Source organism: Branchiostoma lanceolatum, chromosome 11 (genome assembly GCF_035083965.1).
Source record: "Branchiostoma lanceolatum isolate klBraLanc5 chromosome 11, klBraLanc5.hap2, whole genome shotgun sequence".
Lineage (NCBI taxonomy): Eukaryota > Metazoa > Chordata > Leptocardii > Amphioxiformes > Branchiostomatidae > Branchiostoma > Branchiostoma lanceolatum.
In genome coordinates, this window is record NC_089732.1 from 4,378,310 (window position 1) to 4,386,446 (window position 8,137).

General features: G+C 40.5%; 1 protein-coding gene across 2 annotated transcripts; it reads left to right on the plus strand.

Annotated features, from left to right (window-relative positions):
- The first annotated feature begins 2,699 nt into the window (after positions 1-2,699).
- Positions 2,700-7,773, plus strand: LOC136445318 (uncharacterized). Of its 2 annotated transcripts, XM_066443251.1 has the most exons (6): positions 2,700-2,828; positions 3,613-3,671; positions 4,172-4,283; positions 4,848-6,204; positions 6,682-6,790; positions 7,274-7,773. In XM_066443251.1, the coding sequence occupies exons 4-6, from the start codon at positions 6,151-6,153 to the stop codon at positions 7,465-7,467; spliced, it is 357 nt and encodes a 118-aa protein (XP_066299348.1). In that variant the 5' UTR covers positions 2,700-2,828; positions 3,613-3,671; positions 4,172-4,283; positions 4,848-6,150; the 3' UTR covers positions 7,468-7,773. The 2 variants fall into 2 exon arrangements, with proteins under 2 accessions (XP_066299348.1, XP_066299347.1); XM_066443250.1 differs by lacking the exons at positions 6,682-6,790; positions 7,274-7,773 and having other exon boundaries at positions 2,711-2,828; positions 4,848-5,574.
- The last annotated feature ends 364 nt before the right edge of the window (positions 7,774-8,137 follow it).

Sequence of the window (8,137 nt, forward strand, 5' to 3'; positions counted from 1 at the left end):
AAACAACTAGAATTCAGACCCTAAGTAAAACAAGCAAACAAACCACACATATCCTAAAAGAGCATACGTTTTTCCATAAGATTTGTAATGTTGCATTCTGCAGTTGAAAAGTAAGCTGCAGTTTGGAACTAAGTTGCTGGGAGGCAATACTGTGAGGTAACGTTGGGTAACATAAATTCGGGATTTTTCCGATAATGGTTGACTGAAATCAATCTAGCAGAACAATAAACCATCCTTTTTTCTATTATTCTGTCAGTATCATGTACTATCTTTGCACTAATCATATATATGGTAGATTTTGTCTCAAGTCGTGCTGACACCATAATATTTCAAATTGAAACTACAGTCCGCCGCACGCACAATGACGGTGCTGTCGGACAGGCTTGCTTGCTTGCTTGCTTATGTCGAGACTGGACGGTCTCGAGTCGTGAATCGAAAAAACGGCCGTACCGTACACATCAGGCCCTGTTGCTAACATCCCGTTTGTTGAGTCGGTAGAACGTCACGATCCCAACCGTCATGGCAACGTGTACATTATTCATGGCAAGTTAGCTGGATGCCGTAGCAATGGTTATACTACTATGTCCATGTGTTCCTTGTTGTGTTAGGAGCAAACTTTGAGGAAAATATCGTCTTCAGTCCACTATCACACGCAACATTTTAGACAAAAAAGTGTTCCTCGCAAACCTTTTGTCGTCTGCTTGACGACATGATTCTGGGTAACAATATGGCGGCGGGAAAATACACGTGCCGTAGGTTGTAGCAACAAAGAGGAGTTGATGATTCATCACACTTAGAATCCAGTTGCAGGTTAGCAAAAGAGATTGTAATAAGTTGTCTTGTGAATAATTGTGTTTAGCAGGCAGGAGATGTGACATTTGTCTTATAAACCAGCGAACAACCGTGCAGTGTGAGTCTCCCACGAAGCCCCCAGACTCTGTCAATAAGGGACGGAGAGTTTTTGACGTCGCCAACTTCTAATGCATGGTTATCGAAGCTTTTCAGACAGTGTTCTGAATGCGTTAGTCTGTCAAGTTTGCATTTCTAGCGGTATTACTGATGTTGCATCTAGCACATATCCCTAAATACCCCGTTTTCGAAAAATCCCGAATTTAAGTACCCCACGAATTTATGTTACCAAACGTTACACTTGTTTATCACATCTTTCTGTAGGCTGAGGTGTAATTTACCCACACAACAAAATAGAAATCTTGAACAATGCATTCAATACTTTGGAGTTTGCCTTTTGCTATAGAAATTCTCCCTTTAAGAAACAGGCAAACAAACAAATAGAAAATTCGAATGGAGTTCCGACCGAAAATTTATGGTGGAAGACATACTTTGATGAAAGTTAGACATCCAGGTAACTTTACTTAGATACGCCAAAAATAGTTACTCAAGCAACTGGATATATTTTTTTGGCGCAACAAGAAATAAACTGACAGATGAAATATATTGTGTGACTTAATTCTTGTTTATCATCACATCCTCATTTGGGCTGAGGTGTTACTAAATTTACCCACAACTTTAACAAACATAGAAATCTTAACAATTCTGGGTTGATTATTGGGTGACAGCAATGAATAAGATACCCCTTCTGTGACTTGTTGCTGCACTCTTTTTAAACGCCCAAAGTATGAAATAATGATGAAAATCTGCTGATATGGGGAAGTAAATGTCAATTTCATACAGATTGCCTTATTCAGAATATTTCTAGTTTTACCTCCCTGAAATCGCTTAGGGCACCTTTAATAGGTTTGGCCTTACTAACTATGATGCCATATTATTAACATAAACTAACTCTAGTGGCGTACAGGTAACAACCCAGGCTGTAACAATCTGAGTAAGGAGGTTGTTATAAATGGTCTTCCTACGGGAGTAGTAGTAGCAAAACATGACGATTTTTACCTCCTGACATCTGCTTGGATATTCACCTCCAATGACCCCGGAGTTCAACTAAATTTTCAGGAAAAAAAGGATCTGCTGTTCCATATAACGTTCGTGGTAAATTTTGAGGTAGGTGACATCGTTTTGCATTAGTATGTCTAATGCATGGGTATTTTTTTTTACATTTTGAAACCCATTGTCATAGTCATTGTCATTTGGGACGTTTTCCCTTCACTGGTGAAACCGTATCGAGCCTTTTTTTAGGTAGAAAAAGAGAAGTTGTCAATTACAGAAAGGTCTATTGCGTTTTTGATCGACAGTCGGTTATACTGTGCTGTATGGGCCATACTGATACAGTAACCAAGGCATAATACTATTGAACTTTGACCTACCTCACTCCTGGTTGTCCTGATTATCGAAATAAACATCACATGGCAAAGTATAGCCGACAGTCTATCTAAAAAGCAATAGACCTCCCTGTAATCGATAACTTCTTTTTTTGTAACTAAAAGAGTGCTTGATACTGTTTTGTGTGCTTTTGTGATTATAACTATTACTTTGGGGTGCTCTAATCGCGTAAATCAACGAGTTTGCTGTGGGCTGCGGTTGCAGTACTTCAGTCTACCGAAGGGCGTCTCTTTTGAATCTTGCCAACTGCTCGTGGGTCAGGTTCAGCACTATATAAAGAATTATTGTGTGGCAATTCCAGCTACAAACGTGAAGAAGTATATATCATTAGACTCTCTGAGTATCAAGAGACATGTATCAGCCAGTGGTAACGAAAGCATTTTATGATATGTCTATCCAGCGTGTAGCCATAAAATACAATGGCTGTGTGAAATTATTGAAACTTTGATCGTCACATGTTCCCGGGTTCACCATAGGTCATTCTGCACATGTGAGATCTGTGTTTAGTTCACAGGACCTCGCAGGTTGAACAGGTGGGTAGCTGTACTGTCGCAAATGTTACTATGTTTGACTATGTACGTGTTGGCACGCGATGTTGTAGTACATGTATGTCTGGACAGGGTTCACTAACAATGATTATCACGTCTTTACAGTTCTGCGACGATTAGAGTTGAAATCTAAGAAGTATCCTTTATTGGATTCTTTAAGAAAACAAGTTCCTACGCTTGAATGCATGAGTCATTACTTAAACAGTATGTTAGAAAATACATCTTGAAGGTCTTTGCTCATCGTAACGGTGGCGTTTATCTTTAGCTGAAGATAACTTTGGTATTTCCTTCCACATTTATCAGATCGGAAAGACATAATTCTTCCAAGTACACGGATAGAATAACTCACTCTCCAAGCAAATGTATCGGCCGGGCATTATTTAGTGGATTTTTTCGCGTTTCTCCGTCTCCATCTAAGAGGGAAGTGAACAGAAAAATTCAGTGAACGAAGGAAAAAGAGACGTAAATTTGGAGGAAAGACAAAAGGAGACCCACAAAACTAGCCCTAACGATACATCTGCTAGGAGATTAGGATGTTCTCAAAAATATTTGGACAAGCAGTGGGTAAATTGGCCTTGGACTGAAAACTTTTTTGAACATTAATATATACAGAATCTCTTTCTGAAAATTGTAATCGCGGTTGGAAATTTCGAAAAAGTAAAAACTGGAAAAGTAGGTTGTAATGTTATAATCAAGACAAATCAACGGGATTGTGTAAGTTTTAAAACTGCTGGTAGTTTTTCACTCCGTGTATTTCTTCCCCTAACAGACAAGATGCGTCCGCAAGTGTTCTTGGTAACATTCGCTGGTCTCCTGGTAGCCGTCATGGTAAGTTAAAATTCTAGCTGAAGAAAATACTGGGTTTGTACGGAAACCACTACCTACAAATGTATTTATCAGTACGTTGGTGTCTATAGTGAGCTTCCAATGTTCACCAGATAAACACATTATGATCGATAAGCTTAAGATAGATTCAGTGTACATCGCAGGGCGCCATATTTGTTCACCTGCTTGACTCTCACGGCTCAAGGACGCCTGCAGTGAAAAATAGACTTATTGCGGGGACCGTCTAATCTCCAAGCAGATCTCCACGGGGGCAAAATCGTATCAGCCAGCCAGAGAAGCATTCCAGCCGTATTTTTTTTATACTACCGGCTATGCCATGTCAAATATTATTATGTTGCTAAAGCTATGTTTTTAATGAACAAAATCGTTGAAACAAGAGCAGGCGTGACGAGGTATACAGTCCTAAAGAAACATGAATAAATCCTACACCCAACCTAACGACAGAAGTTTGTTTACCGGTTTTACTTATTCTACTTTTCAAGGCCGCCATCGGTGACAAGTGCGACACAGAGTATGACTGTGGGTATTCATGGCCGGCACAAGAGTGCTGCCGGAAGGACGGGAAGACCTGGTCTGTCTACTGGTATAACTACGGTAGGGAATCATACCATTACCATGTGTGTACTTATTCATTAAAGGCCGTGAACGTCCCTGGTTTTGACTACTCTACTTCATAACGAGCTCTACGTACACCAAACTGACCATAGTAAAATTTCTGCAAGAGCTTGAGTAAATACAAAGTGTATGCGCTAGATATGATGATAGAGAACACTGTGAAGAAGAAGAAAATTACAAGAAAGAAAAGTTGATATCATGAAACGGTAGTAAATAAAAGCCTATCAGATATAATCATCTTGCTCATCCGTTGATGAAGGTTAGACATCCAGGTAATAAGATACGCCAAAAATATTTACTCAAGCAACTACATGTTGATACATTTTGAAACAGTCAGACGTTTCAGACAGCATCCGCTATCTTTCGTCAGTGACTAAGGACATATTGCTCATCGTCTATCAGATGTAATGGCGGAACATCAATGAAATTTGCTCGCCAGTTCAATTTAGTCCTTTCAGACAAAAGCAATGTTGTTTGTGTGAACTAATGAAGTGTGAGTTCAGATACAAATCTGACATGAATCTACATTCCTCTGTCCCACAGACTTTTCTGAGACCGTAGAGCAGGGTGAGTGCGGAGGGTTGGGTCAGGACGGGGAGACGTGCTGGACCGGGATGTCGTACGACTACTGCCAGTGCGCGGACGGGCTGTCCTGCCAGCCGGCCCCCGTCCAGCCGGAGACCGACCCGGGGCAGTTCCCGCTGAATATCCACACCTGTCAGACCGCTCCGGAGTACCCAGAGTGGGGGTGATCACTTGGAGAAGTACTCTCCAAAGGCCAAGCAGAGGTCGATGGGAAGATTGTAATTTCTTCTGATTTGTTCCGTTTTCTGACATCTAACGTTGGGTTGGCCTAGCTTCTAATAGTAAAAATTCGCCAAATAGACAATACTAGTAACATACCAGAGGTGTTAGCTGGTCAGTGGGTACAGTTCCCTAGGTCGCAAACTGTACTCCCTGGCAAGCTAACTCCTCTGGTATGTTATCTGTCTATTAAGCGAATTTCTACTACTTTTTCCAGCGGCCTGTGGAGCCTAGTAGAGGCTAGGATTGGCCGGGAAAAGTCAGAAGAAGGTAATAATCTTCCCAGCCAATCTCTGCTTGGTGAGTACTGAAGAGCAGGAAAATCGCCACTACAACAGAATCGTTCTGTCAACGTTGCGAAGACCAAAGACGGCAAATACCAATACCGTCTGTGCACGTGGCAACATGATAGTATGAATCTGAAATGTGGTCGGTGCTCATAAACGAAATAAAATGGCAACAGCAATACACGTATCATTTCTTTCTGGGTGACTTTTTTCCTGCTATGATATTCATTTCAGGCCACAGAACTGTTAAATGAGTGAAACGAAGAGTGAATGACTAGTGAAGACTTTTATTGTAGCTTTATGTTGGAGGCGTCCAGGCAAATACCTCCCTGTATACGTTTCAATGACCGCTAATCTATACAATGATGACTTATTTCCTGTTGCCACTCTTAACAAACAAATCAATATGGCAAACACATAAACCAGCTACGTGCAGATAGACACATTCTACCTTTGAGCGTGAGGACTGTTTTTCGGAGGTTAGTTCTTATACTCTGCATTCGTGACTATTTCGCTTCTTTTCTAAATAGATGTGATCACTGTTCAAGTGGCAGCAAAATCAGGTGCTCTTGCGTGAGAGGCTGTTCTAATGTATTTATGTCATTTTTGGTAAAAAATGTCCAGGCTTAGTGTGTATCTATTTAATAGTTCCTCTAACTTCCTAGGTGTTTGTATATGAATGTGTTATGTACCATGTAGTATTCATATCTTAGTACGTCTTACCTCAATTTGTGTACTTCTACATTCAGATCACCATGCAGAATCACTTGTTCTTTGGGGCTATTTTGTGTACGTTAGCAGCCATTGTCGTGAGTTCTTTCTTTCTTACAAAGTCTCTGGCTCGTTATTCTTCACCGATAACTATTTCCCATAATTGTTTCCTTTCGGAGCTGAAGGAAAACATAGCGATAGTGGAAGATATATATTAGCTAAAATATCCAACATATGGTTCACTGGGAAGGATCGGAAGAAACCAAACTCTTATTTGTTTGTGCGTCATAACTGGGAGCAAATATCACTACTATTGATTCAAAGACAATGTTTTCGCTCACCATAGTCAGTGATAACCTATATCAAAAGATTTTGGTACAGGTTAACAATTTTGATACTGCCTTGCCACCGATAGATTTGCTTGAAGATTAGTCATTGAAGACCTGGACTATTATAGACGTAACACACGTTGTGCCCGTACGTTTACAGAGTAATGCATATCATAGTCTAGAGCTGCATGTATACAGCAGGTCTGTGTGCACTGATGTACTCTGAATACGCATTTGTTCATCCAGACCGGAACGTGTGAGTGGTCCTACAGCTGTGAAGACTACCGTACACAGTGCTGCCGTAAAAATGGAGGGGAGGGGGAACCTTTCTCAGTCTACTGGTATCCTGGTTTGAGTGAGTTGTATCATGGATAAGTCCATCACCCTTCTTCAGCTTCACTAGAATGAACAGACAGAACGACCCAATGCTAGTACATACGGCGATTATGAGTTAGTGACCTTGCCATGTTCATGTTCAATCAATTTTACAGTTACATCTCAAGAAGTAGTCTTGGCATGTTCTGCAAGGCCATTCTAGTGACGCCGAAGAAGAGTGATGGATGTCACTCGAAACGTCCGAAAATAATCTCCGTATCTGATCCAGTTGAATATCAGATTGACTTCAGATATTGTTCACAATGATATCTAAACTTTATCAACGTACAAATACGTTGTACGATGTAAAAGAGAAAGTCTGTAAATTTGTCTACATATCTTTTAAGACGTGGGAGGGTCTTTGTAGATATACATATAGCATAATTTCATACACTTTTACTTTAGCTACCTAACTAAATGCATTTAGCCATAAAGGCGCTATTATTCATATTTGTACATCCAGCGCCCGACGGACTGGGAGAGTGCGGTGATCTGGGTAAAGTAAACGAGACTTGTTTCACCGGGATGTCCATCGACTACTGCACATGCGCGGCGGGCCTCTCCTGCCAACCTGCACCAGGCAGCAGTCCTGAAAGCGACGTCGTGATTGGTTTCTTCACGTATGTCCTTCACACGTGCCAGCCAAACACCCAATGAGCTTTATCGACACAAATGTTTCCATAATCCTACCGACGTTCCTGTCAACTCATTGATGTTACGTCATAATCTCCAAGCAGATGTAGTGATACAAAATCGTTACTCTTTCCTAGCAGACCGTTTCTGTCACGAACTGTTAAGGAGGCAGCTCGTAACAGAAACGGGCAGCTAGGAAAATGTAACAATTTTGCCTACCAACATCTTCTTGGAGATTAGATACGTCAGTGATTCATAAGAGTTTAAATAAGACTCACGGTTGTGTTTCACAGAAACGTACTGAAATAAAGGATAAAACCTAAAATGAAATATTTTGTCTCAGTTTTTATTTTTTGTTTAACCATCCAGTACAACAGGCAGTCAATTTAGCACCGTGCATCAAATGAAGGTTTTCTGGGTTAAGATAAAGTTATTGATTTTTTTCTCTGTTCATCAAGCAGCTTCCCCACGCGTCCAACGTTATATTGCACCATTAAGTAATCAACACACTTTACAGCATTTTGAAAGAAAAATTGATGTATTGAAAACAAACAAACAAACACACCATTCCACTAGTCCTCTTGTTTCACAAAATGGGATTGAAATTTTGATATAATAGCCCTTCAGAACGTCACAAATTACAGGAAATGTACACTAGACCACTGCTATTGGTAAAATGCAAAGGAAACATATA

Excerpts from the sequence above, each read along its gene's own strand:
- LOC136445318 (XM_066443250.1), top strand. The coding sequence starts at position 3,618 with ATGCGTCCGCAAGTGTTCTTGGTAACATTCGCTGGTCTCCTGGTAGCC. Across the intron at positions 3,672-4,171 it reads GTCTCCTGGTAGCCGTCATG|GCCGCCATCGGTGACAAGTG; the intron begins GTAAGTTAAAAT and ends CTACTTTTCAAG. Across the intron at positions 4,284-4,847 it reads TGTCTACTGGTATAACTACG|ACTTTTCTGAGACCGTAGAG; the intron begins GTAGGGAATCAT and ends TCTGTCCCACAG.